Below are 19,300 nucleotides of genomic sequence, written 5' to 3' on the forward strand. Positions count from 1 at the left end.
CAGGCTGGCCAACATGGTGAAACCCCATCTCTACTAAAAATACAAAAATTAGCCAGGTATGGTGGCAGGTGCCTGTAATCTCAACTACTTGGGAGGCTGAGGCAGAGAATTGCTTGAACCCAGGAAGCGGAGGTTGCAGTGAGCTGATATCTTGCTACTGCACTCTAGCCTGGGCAACAGAGCAAGACTGAGTCTCAGAAAAAAAAAAAAAGAAGATGAAGCCTGTTTTACTTCGTCATATCTGTTGGGCTTGTGGCAATCCATTAGGGCAGTTAAGTCCAGTAATATGGTTATCAACTACCTGCACTAATGCTAGAGTCCACTGACATGACCAACCAAAAGAATAATTTGAAGTACTTTATAAGTAATTGAAATATATGTTTTGGCAATAGAGTTACCTTTCTAATCAAGTTATATGTAAATGATAAAGTTAAAAAAGCCTTTTTGGGGAACATGTAAGCAGATCATGGGGAGAAAGAATTAAAGGAGAGAGGAATTCCAGACTTTTAGAACTTGCTGTTAGTAATCCAGAAATAAGCATCACAACAGCACATATAAGAAGAGTTCACAAAGACATAAAGCAAAAAACTTGGTCATGGAGATTACTAAAAAGAAAGCAACCCGACTTATAAGTGCTTCTTTGCTTTATATTATGCAAATAATTTAAAAAAGCCAATAAAACAAACAGTGATATAATGGGCTCCTAAATTTATTGTAGGAACCACTATCCTAAGGCTTGCTTTGACTGACATAAGTCAACCTGCAGGCTCTTTCATTTTTCATGAAATGTTAATATTATTTTAATTTAGTTTTAGAGACAGGGCTTTGCTCTGTCACCCAGGCTGGAGTGCAGTGGTGTGATCATAGCTCACTGCAGCCTCAAACTCCTGGGCTCAAGTGATCCTCCCACCTCAGCCTCTCCAATAACTGGAATTACAGGCACATGCCACCATGCTCGGCTAATTTTTTACTTTTTGTGGAGATGGACTCTCACTATGTTGCTCAGGCTGGTCTCAATCTCCTGGGCTCAGGTGATCCTCTCACTTTAGCCTCCTGAGTAACTAGGACTACGTGTGTGTGACACGTAGTCAGCTAATTAAATTTTTTTATTTTTATTTTTTAGAGATAGGGTCTCACTATGTTACCCAGGCTGGCTGAAATGTTAATTTCAAAAGAGTATCCTAAATTAGCAGAGTAGGCTACCTTCTCAAGTTGCCATCAAGAACTGGGACTCAGCTGGCTTTTGTAAAGGTAACCTAGCAGTGTAGAGCTAAGACTGCCAGAGGGATGTAGGAGAAAACAGTATTTTAGGGATGATCTGTGAGGAGCACCAGTTTCCTTTAGATTTTGCCTCTACATCTATATAAACATTTATTAATCACCACCCATGGCATCATCTTGGACTACTAAGCGAAGTTCTAAATTTACATATGTGTGTGTGTATTCTCTTTCCCATGGTTACTGACATAAAAAGCTCAATCTGAAAAGGCTCCCCTATTCAAGGAAATATAAACAGAGATGTTCAGCAGTATCTGCTAGGAAAGCAGTGACCAGGAAAGGGAGCTATTTAACAGAAGTTGCCGACTTCTCCCTGTCTCTGCCTTACCTGTAATACACCCCAATATGTCCCTCTTCTATCTTGTGCACAGCTGAGAAGAGCGATGCACACAAGAAACTGGAAGCCACAGCCACAACTGCTCCCAACTGAGCCATCAGTGAGCCTTTATCCTACGGAAAAGACATGGGGAAATGTGTGTGGTCCAACGTGCAGGAGAAAAGGCCGCAACAGCGAGAGGACCTCACCAAGCTGAGCTCCCTGCGAGTGACTCATATTCAGCCTGGTGTCGTGTGAACACAAGGCTAGATCTACAACTCGCTTCCTCCTCGTTCTCAGTCAACGTTCCCCTTTCCTCAACTGTGAAATCAGGGCCCCCACCGCACTGAGGAAGCACTGGCTCCGAATACAGCCGTTGCTCAAGGGAGAACCCGTGCCAGCTGGGTAGGGTTCAGAATACAGCCTTGTCTTCCTGTGAACACGAATGTGCTGTCACTGAATCTTTCATACTAGTAGTAGGGAAGAGAGGCAGCTGCAGTACTTTGGCCCAAATTACAGAGGATGCCAAATGACAGGCAGTTGTGGCTATGTAATTCTGGTCAGAGCCTCCCACTCCTAATTGCCTGCAGTTTCAAGGGAAACCATTATTTACTCCTTTCAGATGCTGGAGTGGCAGAGCCAGCAGGCGAGCCGTTTCAAGGTAGGATTCGCTGGCCTCGCATCCACCTTCTCAGTTATTCCTTTGGCCCTTAAACAGGACAGGGCTCTGAACAAGCCTGAAGCCACACTCCCCCCGACATACTTTGGCACTATGCACCTGACCGATCCCCAAGCCCGTGGTCAGAGAGAAAGGCAATGTCCCAAACTGCGAGCCTCTGGGCTCCTGGGTCCAACCGCGTTCAGGTACCAGGACGCGGAGTAGTTCAATCCTGAACACTGAATGATCTGGAACTATGGTGACTGACTGCAAAGTTCAGCTGTGCGTGCGTGGGCCCGTGAACGCAGGGCGTGGATTCTGCCTCCCAGGTCTAACGTAACCCGGGCGCGGACATCTGCGAGGCGCTTATTTTACCGTGGCGGCCTCCGGCTACCGATCTGCAGTTGCGTCTTTTCCTGCCAGTGCCCTTCCCTCCCCGAAGTCACTCGCGCCCCTTCCCCGCCCCGTTCCAAGAGAGGGTCAAGCGCCCTGGGCTAGGGCTGCGGCTCCAATAGCCTCCGCTCCGTCCCCCTACGGCTCTCAAGGAGGGGACGCGACAGAAAAGGGTTTCTGTGTCTCTCCAGCAGCGGGCCGGCGGAGGGAGAGAAGCTGCTGGGACTGAGGCTCCCGAGGGTGACGGGTCAGCCCCAACCCGGAGCTGCAGCTAGGCCCAGCGCGCGCACGAAGGGGCGGGGGCCGCGTACCAGGATGTCCCTGCAGGCGCTCCGTACTCGTCCGAGCCCACGAGCAAGAAAACCGTCACACCCCTCAGCACGCGACTTCCTTCTGGGCCGTCGCTTCGATGACGCCATCAGTTCACGCGAGAAGACTACACCCCCGCCCCGCGCTCGCTCTGCGCCCCGCCCCTCGCGCTTCCAGCGGTCAATGGCCGCAGCTGGCCGCCAGGGATCGCCCCGCGACTTGGTCCTTGTGGTCCTGGACCTCTGTCTCGGGTATCCGGCCTGGGGCTGGGGATGAGGGCGGTGTAGGTGGGAGCGCCCCGAGAGCGAGCGGCAGGACGCGCGTGACCCGGAGTACTGAGACTCAGGGCGTCCTTTTCCAAGGCGTTGACTTTGGGGATTGCTCCTGATTTCCCTCTGCATTAGGCCGAACCTGGTTCGTTTTGTTTTTTTTTAGAGACAGGGTCTCGCTTTTTTGCCCAGGCTGGAGTGCAGTGGCACGATCATAGCTCACTACAGCCTCGAACTCCTGGGCTCAAGCGATCCTCCCATCTCAGCCTCTTGAGTAGCTGGGACAACAGGTGCGCGCCAGGACACTTGATAATTTTATTTTTAGTAAAGACAAGGTCTCGGTATGTCTGGTCTCAAACTCTAGCTTCAAGCAATCCTCCTGCCTCGGCCTCCCAAACTGCTGAGATTACAGGCGTGAGCCACCATGCGCTGCCTTTTTTTTTTTCCGCCTTGATAAACTACTAGCGAGTTGTAACTGTTTGTTTTCCTATAGCACAGCTGAAATGAAACAATCTTTTCAGTGTACAGATTAGCATCATTACCTCACTAATGAAAAATCCCTACCTTGAGTTCTTTATATTTTTCTGGGAGCTTTGGCCATTGCGACCCTGCAACACCACAAAGTATATTAACAAGGAATTATTCTAATTTTAATGAACGGAATCTAAGAAGTTCAGCGAGGTTCAAGGGTAAAAGCCAAGGAAAGCTTCCTTTGTGTTTGCTTAATATCTTGAGTTCACTGCTTTTTTAACTCCTGCCACAGTGCACAGGGGCTTGTGCACTTCATCTTTCTAGATAAACTGTGTGTTCCCGGGAGAGCAGAGACTGACTTTCCTTCCACACCCCCGGGGCTTAGGTGCCCAGTAAATACAGACTGAAGGCAACGTGGGACCAGGCCTGGAATCCAGACTTTGTGTCTCCTAGGCTGAGGGCCTCACGTTTTCCTCAACCTGCCCTACTCACCAACATCACATTGGGGCATTTCTAATTCAGCCACTGAAGTTATTAGTATTTTGTTTGCAGAAGAGAAAGAGTCCACTTAATTATAGCCTTCAGTAAAAGAAAAACTTTTACACCGGGAAGATGGCAAGCTGGTGGTGTTAGACAGATTTAAGACTCAGGAAAAGGGAAGTGTGGTTTTTTCCAGCCATGCCTGCTTGGGATTGGCCCGTTTACCTTTCCTGGGTTTGCTCTGGGTGTTGGGATGTTTCAGCATTACATAGTGAAGCCCATACGAGGGTTACATGGTGCTGTCTGGGAGCTCTGTGCCCATCTCCATAAATGAAGACCTTTCCTCTCCCTACTCTGTTCCTGCATGGCCCACTCCAAACAGACACAGCTGGCCAATCTCTTGATCAATCCTATCAGAACTTGAGGTTTTTCTCGCCATGTTCAGTGATATAATTCAGCTGGGCATACTTAATGCATGTTTATTTAATAGTTGAGTAAGAAAAATGGAAATATTAGGGTTCATTAACCCATGAAATGGGGGCTAGCCTGCAGCATCAAGTATTTGAATTACTTGTAATTTAAGAATTTCCTTTAACCAACCTCTGGCAACCCCTGACTCCCCTCCCCTTCCCATAAATATGTACTATTATTATGTCAATTAAAAATAATAAAAATTTCCTCACATTAAACTTTGGAGTGAATTGTGGGTAGAAGTTTTGGGATTTTGTTCTTAAGAGTCATTTTACCAGGCCTGAGTTATTTAGTTGTGGACCTGCCTAAAGGCAGCGGGGTAGACTTCATGATGTACGAGTACATGATGATCTAGTACTTCTGAAAATCTCTTTCTTAAGAGACCTGTGATTTTTATGTTACCCACCAGATGGATTTGTGATGATTTGTTTAACAAAAATGTTTACAATTTCTTTCCCTCCCTCCCTCCCTTCCTTCTTTGTCTCGCTCCGTCACCCAGGCTGGAGTGCAATGACACGATCTCAGCTCTGCAACCTTTGCCTCCCGGGTTCAAGCGATTCTCCTGCCTCAGCCTGCCGAGTAGCTGGGACTGCAGACGCATGCCACTATGACTGGCTAATTTTTGTATTTTTAGTAGAGATGGGGTTTCACCATGTTGGTCAGGCTGGTCTTGAACTCCTGACCTCAAGTGATCCACATGCCTTGGGCTCCCAAAGTGCTGGGATTACAGGCGTGAACCACCGCGCCTGGCTAAAATTTTATTTTTTAAAAAATCTCGCAGTATAGAGTAGTGATTTAGCTCAGATACTCCACAGTCAGCCTGCCTTGTTTAAATCCTGGAGCCTGCCTCTTATTAGTTCTGTAACATTGGAAAAATTATCTGTGCCTCAGTTTCTTCATCTGTAAAATTAAAGTAATAACAGTATGAAACTTATAGGACTGTTGTGAAAAGCATACACAACATTTGGTACATTTTAAGTGTTCACCAAGTATTAGCTGTTGCTGTTTTAAATAGCAAATTCCCTTAGTGTGTTCTTGCATGTTTGTGGGTTATTATTGCAGATTATTAATGTGACACAGGGCGTGAGAATGATAAACTTTAAGTTGTATGGTATTAAATAATAACCAAATGAAGGCTTATCAGAAGAAGAGATAAAGGCTTCTGAAATTATACCTCAATGGATATTTACAATACAGATTTCATAAAGCTTTATTGAATACTGTCTATGTATCAGCCCCAGTACCTTACTTTTTCTCATTTTATGTAATCTTTAGGTCAGCCCTTTGAGTTCAACTCCATTTTAGAGGAGAAAGTTGAAGCTTAGAGAAATTAAGAGATTGTCTAAGATCACGAAGATGATAAATTGCAAAGGCAGAGTTCAAATGATCCCAAGTCTATTTCTTTTTTATACTGAATGAGTTAGAAAATGATTCAATTTCACACACACACACACACACACACCACATTTATTTCACATGGAACCTTTCAGGAATGTAGATCAGTGGTCAGAAATTGTGAGACTTTTCTAATTAAATTGGGCCAGTTCATTTTGCAGTTGTAGGTTGAAGCAGGTTAAAAAATACTCTCACCTAGCAATCTATAGTTTTCTATTTCTATTGCTGTTTGTTGGGTCCTCTTATCAAGAAAATTGTTAGTGAGAGTGTCATTCCAAAGAGAGAAGAGACCCTTCTTTCACAATTAGGGATTTTTAAGTCAATTTCACAATTAGACTTTTTAAGTCAATAACCAGGTTAACTCCAAAGGATTCAGGCAACTCTTAAAATCTTTTGCTTCAGTTCAGTTCAGTATCACAAGAGTGGAAGTTGCTGGAAAAAGTTTCTGTTTGATTTAAAGTTTATCTTTTTTACTTTAGGCTCTAAAACACGGAATAGAAATAATCTTTTAGAATGTTTGATTCCAGTAAGATTTTGGTGAGCTTATGGGAAGAGGAATGAACTGTATCCTTAGTTTTTAAGGGGGCTCAGAAATTTTTCCTCTTTTCTTTTTTTTCAATTGCAAAAACCCAGGATTGGTGCCTTCTGAGAACAAAAGCATATTTGCCTGGGGTCAGTGATGTTTCTTCAAGGCAATTGGGTAAAGGGATCAAAGAGCCATCAGGAAAAAAATTGAGCTGAAAGTCAGCTAAAGGTCATTTTGTGATTACATGTTTTTACAGCTTTATTGAGATATAATCGACATATAATAAACTGTTCATAAAGTCTACAATTTAGTTTTGACTTGCAAACACCTGTGAAGCCATTACCACAATCAGTATGATGAACACATGCATCATGGCTCCAAATTTCCTCATGCCTCTTTGTAATTTCTCCCTCTTACACCCCTTTGGGACACCCCCTTTTCGATTCTCAAAAGACCACTGATCTGCTTTTGCCACTCTAGTGTGCATTTTGTAGAGTTTTATATGCATGGAATTGTACGGTATGTACCCTTTTTAGGGGGGGAGGGTCTGGCTTTTTTGGAAACCCAGAATAATTATTTTGAGATTCATCCATGTTGTTGAGTCTATCAAGAGTTCATTCCTTTTTATTGCTGTGTAGTGTTTCATTGTATAGCTATACAACAATTTGTTTATCCACTCACCTGTTGATGGACAGATAGGTTATTGCCTATGATTTTAATCCAACCCATTTATTTTACTTGTAGAGAAGTCTAAGGAGAAGAAGTCTCCAGAAAGGGGGCTTGGCTAAGGTTCCTACTGCATTTGGGGGATGATGAGAAGAGTAGCCTGTGACCCTGAGATTGTGTTCCAACAAGCCTGGCAGTTGCATTTTGGCTTGGCCTGATGTGCCTGGGATGACCTTTCCTTTGACATCTCTAACCCTCCAACTCTGAATTTATAGTAACATTAGGAATTTTTTTTTAAAGATTGTATGAAATTTTATCTACATATACTTATCTACACATCTCTCCATGTCATTGATAGACTTCTTTTTTGCTATACATAAAAGAAACCTTGTATACGGCGGTGTGAGTCTCAGAGGATAAGGTAACCCATGTTTATTCTAGGCCAATCTTTTTTCACCTGGTTTTTTAATCTCATCCCTCCTCTTTCCTCAGGGACCTAGAGCCTTTAATTATCCCCTCTTTCTACCAGTTCTTTAGCCACAGCCTATAATCTTGTGCAATTTCTCCATGCCCTTCCCTCTAAGCCTCTCCGTTGATCCTATGTAAGCCTCTAGTTCTTACCTGATTTGTCTCCTTCTCTTTGAGCAAAGTTTCTTGAAAAAGTAGTCTACACTTGATGTCATTACTTCCTCACTTTCCATTCCCTTGTTCTTAACCCTTCAGTCGCTTTCTCTGATGCACGTGGTGCTGTTGATTGGTTCCCTGAATTCTTAGACTCTTTCTCTCTTGGCCTCTGTGAATGATTCCCTCCCTCCTGGGTTTCTGTCTACTTGTCTGAGTGTTCCTATTTTTAATCTCTGCTTGAACTCATCTTCAACTTTTCCTCAGAATTCTGTCCTTGACCTACTGTTCTTCTTTCTTTTCCTTTTTTTTTTTTTTTTGGGACGGTTTTGCTCTTGTCACCCAAGCTGGAGTACAATGGGGCAATCTCAGCTCACTGCAACCTCTGCCTCCTGGGTTCAAGTGATTCTCCTGCCTCAGTCTCCCAAGTAGCTGGAATTACAGGTGTCCGCCACCATGCCCGGCTAATTTTTGTATTTTTAGTAGAGATGAGATTTTGCCTTGTTGGCCAGGCTGGTCTTGAACGCCTGACCTCAAGTGATCCACCCGCCTCGACCTCTCAAAGTGCTGGGATTACAGGGGTGAGCCACTGTGCCCGGCCCCTACTGCTCTTCTTTTCTCTATCTTCTCTTTCTGGAAGGCCTCTTGTGTTCTCCGTATTCTAATTATGTGGTCACTGGTGATGCTCCTAAATGCATATTGATAACCACAAGCTACATACTAGAATACCATTTCTTTGGATTTTGGACAGGGAGAAACGGATCATCTCTAAAATGGAACTCATAGTTCCCTTCAAATATCTTCCTCCCACTAAAGACACCACCATTCACTCAATCATCCAGGCTAGACACTCAGCCACTATCTTTAATCTGTCCCATCCATCGTGATTATTCCTTGACCCTGTACTTTCCTCTCCAGGCAGTTCGGGGCTTTATCACCTGGATTATTGTAATAATCTAATGTTAGCCATCTCCTCACCCCCACCTTCCATTTGCCCTTAAATCAGTGTGTTGTCTACAATGTACCCCATGTGTTCTTTGATGGATACCTTTTCTGCTTAAAAACACCATAATAGGTTTCCTATAGAAAAAAGTTCAAATCCTCTTAACTTTTCATATAAGATTTTTAATGACGTGATCCCCTACCTATACCTGCAGCTTTTATGATCTTATTCTGCAGTCTTTTTTTTTATTTTGCTAGACCAGCTCTTATTCATCTATCTTTCTTTCTTTTTTCTTTTTCTTTTTTTTTTCCCTCTGTCACCCAGGCCAGGCTGGAATGTAGTGGTGCAATCTCAGCTCACTGCAACCTCCACCTCCTGGGTTCAAGCGATTTTCCTGCCTCAGCACCCCGGGTAGCTGGGATTACAGGCGTGTGCCACCATGCCTGCCTAATTTTTGTATTTTTAGTAGAGACGGGGTTTACACCATGTTGGCCAGGCTGGTCTCGAACTCTTGACCTCAAGTGATCCAGCCACCTAGGTCTCCCAAAGTGCTGGGATTATAGACATGAGCCACCGTGCCAGGCCTTATTCATCTTTGAAGACCCTTCTAAGTGTATCTTATCTGTGTCCACAATATCCTGTGCATTCTTGTCGTACAGCACTGATTATAATACACTGAAACATTCTAGTTTTTGTCTGTGCTTCTTACAAGACTGTAAGATCTGCAAGGGCAGGAGCTTTGTCTATTCATTTTTGTACCCGTCCCACCCCCCGAAGGTCTAACATAATTCCTGGCATACAATAAGCACTCAATAAGTGTTTGTCAACAAAAATAATAAACATCCCATGATCTTTTAGAATGTAAAAGCGCTGTCAGTTACACCAGCTCATTGAATGCTCATAATAGTCCATGAAGGTAATAGCACCACAACTCCACTTCACAGATAAGGACACACAGGAGAGAGGGCTTCAGCGATTCCTCAAGGTCACAGGCAGATCAACTGATTGTAAATCCAGTATTTTTTTCCCTTACATTTCTGATTTTGGAAAATGTCAGTGTGTTAGGACAGAGATTTAGTTTGACTCTGTAAACATTTATTGAAACAACTATTATCTATGAGCCACAATCCTAAGTGTGAAAGCAATGAAGGAGAGTTGAGAAGACCACTTATGCCTGGTAAGGTTCTAGATACTCCCAGTCTCCCTCCCTCCCTTCCTCCCTCCCTTCCTCCCTCCCTCCCTTCCTTCCTTTCTTCCTCCCTCTCTCTTGCTCCCTCCCTCGCTTTCTTCCTTCCCCCTCTCTCTTTTATTTTATTTACTTAGTTGAGATCCAGGGACTCTTTCACTCAGGCTGGAGTGCAGTGGCACAATCGTAGCTCACTGCAGTCTTGAACTCCTCGGCTCAAGTGATCATCCTATCTCGGCCTCCTGAATAGCTAGGATTACAGATGCACGCCACCATGCCCGGCTGTATTTCTGTAGAGATGAGGTCTCACTGTGTTATCCAGGACAGGTCTCAAACTCCTGGCCTTGAGCAATCCTCCTGCCTTGGCCTTCCGAAGTGCGGAGATCATAGGTGTGAGCCACCGTGCCTGGCCCTTCCTTCTTTTCTTTCATTCTTTCTTTTTCTCTTTCTCTTTCTCTCTTTCTTCCACGCTGTGGAGTAGAGGGGCTGGCTTGTGCATTGTAGGACATTTAACAGATTCTCTGGCCTCTATCCCTAGATGCTGGTAGCAACACCTCCACCTCATTGTGACAACCAAATATGTCTTCAGGCATTGCCAAATGTCCCCAGTCGTGTGTGCGTGAGACAAATTTGCCCCTAGCTGAGAACCACTGTGGTGTGGATAGACTTAAAAAGGAGGGGATTAAGAATAAGAGGGCAAGCTTTGCTTCCCAAAGCGTGGCAGGTGTTACATGGATGCAGTTCTGTATGGGCTAAGAGTCAGGGGAGTAGGGGAGGGAGAGAAGGAGATGGTAGGAGTATGTCTGCATGGAAGCAGAGGCCAAAAGGAGTTCTGGAAGAAGATAGAAGATGGGTGAGTGGTGTTGAAGGGTGGGGTCCTAGAGAACCCATGAGAATAGGAACGTTGGCTATGTAATGGGAGAGGAAGAAGTTGTGTGTGTGTGTGTGTGTGTGTGTGTGTGTGTGTGTGTGATCGGCATCTCAGCTCATCCTACCCAACCAAATTCTAAAGAGGAGAGTCAGTTGTTCTTTGGAAGACCAGACTTGGGGAGAAGCCAGGCTATAAATCCTGGAGGGGAGGACTTTACTGCCACTTAGAAATCAGGCCTGAAACACCCATAATGTTTGTCAGTCCACATTTTAGTGTTCTTAAGTAAGTGTGCAGGGTGTGGGGGATGAAATATGGCAGGTATTTGATTTAAAAAGCCTGCACAGATTTAATGTCCTGATAAAATGTATTAAATCTTTTAAGGTTTTAATGAATCTAGTATGTGTTTCATAAATCAAGAACTCTGCTAAGCCGTCTTCTGGTTTAATAAGAGTAAACTAGGAAATTGCTCTGAGCAGAAGCAAAATACATTTATATCACACTGAAAAGTAATAGATTTTTAAGCTGAGGGGGTCTTTCTGGGCTTTTTATGCTGTTTGCTTATTATGTTGCTCCAATTCCTTCAAATATTAAACCACAGGCAAACATGTGCTTAACCATATCAAGATGTGAACTAGCACAAAGGTAAATATTATTTGTAAGAGAGCAGAAAACAAAGCCAGTATTTCCTTACCCTTAGACCTAGGACCATGTTGATTTCTGCACTGACACCTGGCTTTGTGTATCTAGGCGTAAGGTGGTTGGTTAAAAATCATTATTAACTATTATTAAATCACCTTTTCCCAAGTTCTCTCATTCCTCTATCCTCACCCCCTTAGCACATCTGCCAGATTGAAGCCGTGAGTGTATAAAATACTTCTTGAATTTTACAGCTGGCTGTGGAATGGCCTTGTTAAACTTGCTGGCCAGACTGTCCAAAGCAAGTGTTCAGAGATCCTTCTGTCATCTTAAACCCAAGGGCCGAAATGTTCGCTTTCATTCTTTTTCCTTCCTTCCAGCCCCATTGCTCAAGCTTGAGTGGGAATGGGAAAGGGGCTTTTGGGGGTGTGGGTGTAACAGATGGGTATCTCTGAGCAGGCTGGGGCTTGAAGCCTCACTACCCAGCTTCCTTGGTGGATGGGCAAGATTCTGGGGTGAGATGGTGGTTCAGAGAGTTGGGGGGAGGTGGTGTTGGAGGAATGAAGGGGGGTGGGGCTTGAACATTCCAGTGCACAAAAGCTGGCAGGGCTTGTGAGCTCTGCAGGGGAGGGAGCGGGCCGTAAAGCTCAGTGTGGAGAAGCCTGTCCAACCTCATTAGCTGTCACGGGCAACAATACTGATCTGGCAATAGAGGCGATTCCAAACCTGTTGGTCATTAATCACCCGCCTGACAGTTGCGAATGGAAGTGGAAAATCCTCATCCCCCCTCCACCCTTCCCCTCCTCCTGGGCCCAGCTCTGGAGTTTAGAGTTACCTCTTGGTGTATCTGTGGTTCGCGGCTGTGTGCTGGGTCCTTCCCCCTTGGCTTTTTTAGAGGGTCGTTTTCAGCACGGAGAGGCTACAGGTTGGCCAGAGACTGGCAGACAGTGATTCCGGGCACAGAGACTGGGGAGCAAGAAAATGAAAGGTAGTGGCCTCCGGAGTGGGGACCTCGGCTGTGACCCCTCTGGGATCTAGGGCTGGGACTTGGCAAGCTCATGGAGTCAGGGAAGGCTGTCATGAGCACCCAGGCCTCATCTTTCCACACCCGCCCCCTCGTTCCCTGGCACACCCTTCTCTCCCTCCTTCAGCCTCTAGGTGCCAACATATTTTCCTTTATGTTCCTTTTCTCTGCCCTTCCCACCCTCCCTTCGCTTCCCTTCTCACCCTCCCTTCCCTTCCCTTCCCACCTTCCCTTCCCTTCCCTTCCCACCCTCCCTTCCCTTCCCTTCCTACCATTCCCAAATAAGCAGATCCTGCTTGCAGGAAAAGTTTTCATCTCAGTTTTTTCCGTCTCACTCTGAATTTAAGCCTCGTTTCCTTTCTCAGAGGAGCTCGGCTTTTCAGCCCCATCTCTAGCTGTGGCAGAGGGGAAGAGTGATGTTTGGTAATAGTGATATTGATGCTTCATGTGTGAGAGTGCAGTCAGGGCAGTGGGAAGAGGCCTGGTCTGCACAGGTGCCTCTGAAATCAGTCAACAGGAAGTGCTGCTTAGTTTCTTGGTCTGTCTCTAAGTTTTCTACATAAAGGAGGGAGGAGAGGAGAGATGGAGCAGAGGACATCTACAGACCAGACTAGGATGAGGACTTCTGTCACTCAAGTTTCTTTTTTTTTGAGACAGAATCTTGCTCTGTCGCCCAGGCTGGAGTGCAGTAGCGCGATCCTGGCTCACTGCCTCCCGGGTTCAAGTGATTCTCCTGCCTTAGCCTCCGGAGTAGTTGGGACTACAGGCACCCACCACCATGCCCGGCTAATTTTGTCACTCAAGTTTCTTGCATGCTCTTCAGTGCATGTGAGCCAGGTTACATTTAAGAGAGAAGATTCAACTTCTGCTCAGTTTCCTACGATGTAGAGGGAGCAGGAGTGTAAGGAATTAGCCAGGAATTCCTGAAAGAGTAACGTTGAGATAATTTACACACTTCTTAGCTCTTCTGCTGGGCAGGCATGAGCAAGTAACCTGAGTGCTAACAACCAAGGAAGGAGAGAAATTGCAACAAAAATTGTCAAGTGGTCTGCACGAGTCCTCTAGTTTTTCCAAATGTTTCTGCATTCCGTGGGTGTAGATGACCCCTGGCCTTGGCCACATTTGTTGGTGCCTTCTGCTCTCTCCATAGCTTCGCTGACCTCTTGCTACTCATTATAGCATTAGGCAGAGGATGGACACATCTGTCCACAGTTCATCCGTCCAGGCTACCCTGACAAAGACAAATTCCCATGACAAACTCATAGGAACAAAATGGAAAGGAGGGATAGTCACAACTACAGCATTTTAGGCCGGCTTCCCAATTTCTCATATACCCCTTTATCTTTTTGTTTTTTTGAGACAGAGTCTTGCTCTGCCACCCAGGCTGGAGTGCAGTGGCACAATCTCAGCTCACTACAATCTTTGCCTCCCAGGTTCAAGTGATTCTTGTCCCTCAGCCTCCTGAGTAGCTGGAACTAGAGCTGTGGGCCACCATGCCCCGCTAATTTTTGTATTTTTTAGTAGAGATGGGGTTTTAGTATGTTAGCCATGTTGGTCTCGAACTCCTGGCCTCAAGTGATCCACCCGCCTGGGCCTTCCAAAGTGCTGGGATTATAGGCATGAGCCACCATGCCTGGCCTCCTTATGTTTTCTCCAATGCAATGATTGTTCTTAATTCCAGCTACACATTAGAATCACTTGGCGATGCCTGGGCTACATTCCCTGATAATCTGATAACATTAGTCTGGGGTAAGGTCCCCAAAAGGAGATTTTTTTTTTTTTTTTTGAGTCGGGGTCTCATTCTGTCACTGAGGCTGGAGTACAGTGGTCTCATTATAGCTCACTGCAGCCTCAAATTCTTGGGCTCAAACAGTCCTCCCACCTCAGCCTCTTGAGTAGCCGGGACTACGGACATGCACCACCACACTTGGCTAATTTGTAATTTTTTTGTAGAGATAGGGTCTTGCTTTGTTGCCCAGGCTGCTCTTGAACTCTTGGGCTCAAGTGATCCTCCCTCTGCCTCCCAAAGTGCTGGGATTGCAGTCATGAGGCATTGTGCCCGGCCAGGGAATTTTTGTTTTTGAGACAGGGTCTTGCTTTATTACCCAGGCTAGAATGCAGTGGCACAGTCACAGCTCACTGCAGCCTCTATCTCCCAGGCTCAATTGATCCCACCACCTTAGCCTCCTGAGTAGCTGGGACTACAGGCACGTGCCACCATGCCCAGCTAATTTTTGTATTTTTAGTAGAGGTAGGATTTCGCCATGTTGCCCAGGCTGGTCTTGAATTCCTGGGCTCAAGAGATCCACAGCCTCAGCTTCTCAAAGTACTGGGATTACAGGGTTAAGCCACTGTGCCCAGTCAGAGATATTTGGGAAAAGCTCTTCAGGTGATACAAGCCTCAGCTTGGGCTGAGAAGACTGGTGTCATATTTGTAAACTCATCATGGCAGTTCACACCATGGTATCTTTGTTTTTGAGATTTACCTTTCCTGGAAAGCCACCTTCCTTTTTTCTCTGCCTATTGACTAACCACTTGGTGCCACATGTACCAGGTGCCACTACTTGTGCTGTGCTTGGCACTATTTATTTATTGTTTATTTTTTGAGATGGAGTCTTGTTCTGTCACCCAGGCTGGATTGCAGTGGTGCAAGCTCAGCTCACTGCAACCTCTGTCTCCCAGGTTCAAGCGATTCTTCTGCCTCTGCCTCCTGAGTAGCTGGGACTACAGGCAGGCACCATCACACCTGGTTAAATTTTTTGTATTTTTAGTAAAGATGGGGTTTCACCATGTTGGCCAGACTGGTCTTGAACTCCTAACCTCAGGTGATCCACCCACCTCAGCCTCTCAAAGTGCAGGGATTATAGGCATGAGCCACTGTACCCAGCCCTTGTCCCTGTTTAGAAGAGAGAAGCAAAAGATGTGGTTCTTTGCTGGGGAAATGACACGCGCACACACAGAACAGTTCTATGTAAAGGCTAAATGATCTGAAACAAAATATAGGAGCTACAGGGGCTCAGAGGAGGGCTGGAGTAATCAGGGAAAGTGGTGAGGAGGAAGGGGACTTGGGTGGATAGCATTTAGGTAAGTGTGCAGGAAAGGTGGGGGACTTCAGGCAGAGGGCCAGCATGAGCAGATGAGTAGAGGCTGGAACAGCACGGCCTGTGCTGGGGACAAGGAGAGGGTTTGCTTGACTAGATGGGAGGCTCAGCTCAGGTCCTTTCTTCTCCTGCAGCCAGCACTCATCCGTCCAGGGTTCCTGCAGCATCACTGCAAGTTCCACGTAGTCCTGAACTGCTGTGTACTGCTCAGTCACTTTCATGTGTATGTCACTAGTTATCTCAATCAGATATACAAGCAACTGGAAGGCAGGGAGTATACTTTATATAAGTTGGGACTTATTCAACACAATGCAATGCAATTCAAATCAATTCGATTTGATGCAATCCAATCCAATTCAATTCAACATGTTTTTATTGAGTACCAGCTATGCGCCTGTTCTAGGCTTTTGAAACTCAATTAAACAGACAAAGATACTGGGCTTCCTGAGCTTAGTTCTCACAGGAGCATACAGACAAAAAGATATACTATAAATAACATTAGATAAATTAGATATTATGGTAGAAGGTGATAAACACCAGGGAAGAAAAGAGAAGAAGGCCAGGGTCCTGGGGCTAAGGAGTGAATGTGTCCATGCATGTCTGTGTGTCATTAAGTGGAAGTTATTAAGTGGAAGGTATTAAGCAGAAGACATTATGAAAAAGAAGGCACTATTAATAGAGGTATTAAATAGAAAGTCAGAGTATGTCTCGTTGAGAAGGTGATAATTTACCAAAAACATAAAGGAAATGATGGGGCTGGCCAAGTGGATTTCTGGAAGAGAAGTTTCCAAACAGAGGACAGCTAGAGAATGGTCCTAAATAGGAGCATCCTAGTGTGTTTGAGGAACGGCAGGGAGGCCATGTGGTTGGAGCCAAAGCTGCTGAAGGAGACGGTGGGGTGGAAGGAGATTGGAGAGGGCCCAGGGAGCTAGGTCTTAGAAGCCACCCTGTGGACTTTGGCCACTCCTCCAAATCAGATGGGAGCTCTCGCGGCTTTTCAAACCAACGAGCAACTTCTGTTTCTAAAAGATCTTTTGGCTGCAGTGTTGAGAATAGATGATGGGAGTTGGGAGGTGGAGAGTAGGACCAGGGGAGAAGAAGATCTGTCAAGAGACTGATTTTTACAGACACAGCTGAACCTATGCAACTCAGAGAAAGAAGACCTTCAGTGGATTCACGTTGGAAGGCCACACAGGACTATCATGTGCTCATTAAGAACTTCATTATAAGACACACATTATTTAGATTTTTGACCTGACTGAATAAGCCTGATCATCCAGCTTATTCACCAGGGATGGCTTCAGGAGAGACATTTCCCCTGCTAATCACCACATAAAGATTTGTAATTGTCAATTAAAAATCTGATGGTTTAAAGATAGCATTCAAAACGTTCCAAAGAGTTTTGAGCAACACAACATATTAGAATGAGTGTATATCCTTCCAAAGGGACATTTCAAATGGGACAATATTTATTTTGATATCTAAGTTCTGCTATGTTTACTTTAAAAATTTTAGTACTTTATAGTATCTCTTCTGTGTTCTCTAACTATTGAGTGGAGGGTTGGCATTCAGCACACAGTATACTTAAGAAGAGCCTGGGGAATGGAATTAAGCCTTGGGCATGTTGATATGTGTTTATTTGCAAGGCAGTATTAAAAATTCCATTTGAATTTCCAAATACAACTAATTTTGAGGGACCAAACTACTTTTTTCCTTGAAAGAAGTAAGATATATTTAAAAGAGGTTCTTTCCTTTCCCCTCCTAAGAAGCAAAGGTACTACTTTTCTGTTAAGCTTCTTACTAGTCCACTTAAATGAATGAGCAGCCAGGGGGGTTATCAGTCTGTCCCCAAGTCAACAACATTACTGAGTGGCTTCTGTGGGTGATAGTTATTGAGAGGGGATTTAAAAAATAGAGAGGCTAGGTGCAGTGGCTCATGCCTGTAATCTCAGCACTTTGGGAGGCCAGGTGGGCAGATCACCTGAGGTCAGGAGTTTGAGACCAGCCTGGCCAACATAGTGAAACCCTGTCTCTACTAGAAATACAAAAATTAGCCCGGCATGGTGGTGCACACCTGTAAGCCCAGCTACTCAAGAGGCTGAGACAGGAAAGTCACTTGAACCTGGAAGGCGGAGGTTGCAGAGAGCCAAGATCACACCACTGCACTCCAGCCTGGGTGACAGAGCGAGATGCCGTCTCCAAACAACAACAATAACAACAAAAAAACCAAAAAACAACAACAAAAAACCACCTCCATTTTACCCTCATGTTGCTCCCAATCTGGCAGGGAAAACAGACCATGAAACAAAACAACACTAGAAGGACACATACTGCTGGGGGATTAGAGAAAAGAAGATTCTTAGCCAGGTGTGGTGGCTCATGCCTGTCATCCCAGCACTTTGGGAGGCCAAGGCAGGAGGACTGCTTGAGGCCAGGAGTTTGAGATCAACCTGGGCAACACGGGAAAACCCAGTTTCTACAAAAAAATCCAAAAAGCCAGGCGTGGTAGCACATGGCTGTAGTCTCAGCTACTTGGGAGGCTGAAGTGGGAGGATCTCTTGAGCCCAGGAGGTCGAGGCTGCAGTGAATGGTGATTGCACCACTGCACTCCAGCCTGGGTGACAGAGCAAGACTCTGTCTCAAAAAAATAAATAAAACTAAAAAAGAAAAGGAGACTCCTTATTCCTCTGTGTGTCATATATATGTGTAGTTTTAAAACTTTTCAGTGTTTTATAACATCCATGATCTCATTTCATTTAGGCCCGGTGATAATTCTCTGAAATAAAGTCACAGAGTCACAGCTGCAAAGGACCTCAGAGATCATCCATTGTATCCAATCCCTTGATTCTATATGGAGGAAACTGAGGCACGGATATGGGAAGTGCTTTGTCATGGTCACACAGAAGCAGAGGAGCTGGAACGGGAACCGGGGGCCCTTGGTTCTATCCACATTCTTTCCTACACTTTCAGAATGGGGAGGGCGATTGGATTGAGGCCACAGGAACATTTAATGAAGCCGAGGGGAGCCCAGGTGGGGACAAGGTGATGGTTCAGGCCGAGGATTTGGGAGGTGGGGTCACTGCAGGGACATCCGGAGGCCTAGAGTCACAAGGGGAAACATTAGCTTTTAATTATCATTTTCTGAGGCTGCCCCCCCCACAGTTAGGGTGTCTGGAGCAGGGGAATCAAGCGGGCAAGGAATGCCTGCTGGAATGAAGGCGGCCAGCGGTCATCACAGGGGGCCTCAGTCATGAACGGAATTCCTCAGCGTGGGGCACTGACGTTCCAACCACTGGCTGGGAACAAAGACCTGCACGTGGAACACCCCAGGAGCAAGGTGCTTGCCCCTTCCTGTGACCCGAGCCCTCCAGCGCATGGGTGGCGAAGCATTGCAGAGCCACCCAGGACCTTTCAGCTGCGGCCAGGCCCAGGCCCAAGTGCTCAGGCCCAATAATGTCCTGCTGTCCTGCCACGCCCCATGCCCCAAGGTGTCCCAGCCCTGTTTCAGGGGCCATGCAGGGAAGTGAGGAAAGGAAGGCATGGGGAACCCTGGTCTCCTGGGAGGAAAGGAGACCCAGTAGCATTTATTATTTTAGTTTAGTTTTTTAGAGATAGGACCTCTAAATCCAACTAATTAGCAAACTCATACACAATTTTTTTTTTTTTTTTTTTTGAGATGGAGTCTT

General features: G+C 45.6%; 1 protein-coding gene and 1 long non-coding RNA gene across 2 annotated transcripts in view; both read right to left on the reverse strand.

Annotated features, from left to right (window-relative positions):
• Nucleotides 1-3,050, reverse strand: part of ERLIN2 (ER lipid raft associated 2) — an 18,052-nt gene extending 15,002 nt beyond the window's left edge. Inside the window, 2 exon segments of the mRNA XM_011960717.1 lie at nucleotides 1,573-1,728; nucleotides 2,957-3,050. Of these exon segments, the coding sequence (XP_011816107.1) occupies nucleotides 1,573-1,713 (141 nt within the window). The 5' untranslated portion in view covers nucleotides 1,714-1,728; nucleotides 2,957-3,050.
• Nucleotides 3,051-5,839: 2,789 nt separating this feature from the next.
• LOC105525175 overlaps nucleotides 5,840-19,300 on the reverse strand; it is a 16,586-nt gene continuing 3,125 nt past the window's right edge. The window contains exons 2-3 of the long non-coding RNA XR_001003864.1: nucleotides 12,325-12,455; nucleotides 5,840-6,522 (exon numbers count right to left, since the gene is read on the reverse strand). This is a non-coding gene — a long non-coding RNA (uncharacterized LOC105525175). The remainder of the gene's footprint in view (nucleotides 6,523-12,324; nucleotides 12,456-19,300) is intronic.

This window comes from Colobus angolensis, unplaced genomic scaffold, assembly GCF_000951035.1.
Source record: "Colobus angolensis palliatus isolate OR3802 unplaced genomic scaffold, Cang.pa_1.0 Scaffold52, whole genome shotgun sequence".
Lineage (NCBI taxonomy): Eukaryota > Metazoa > Chordata > Mammalia > Primates > Cercopithecidae > Colobus > Colobus angolensis.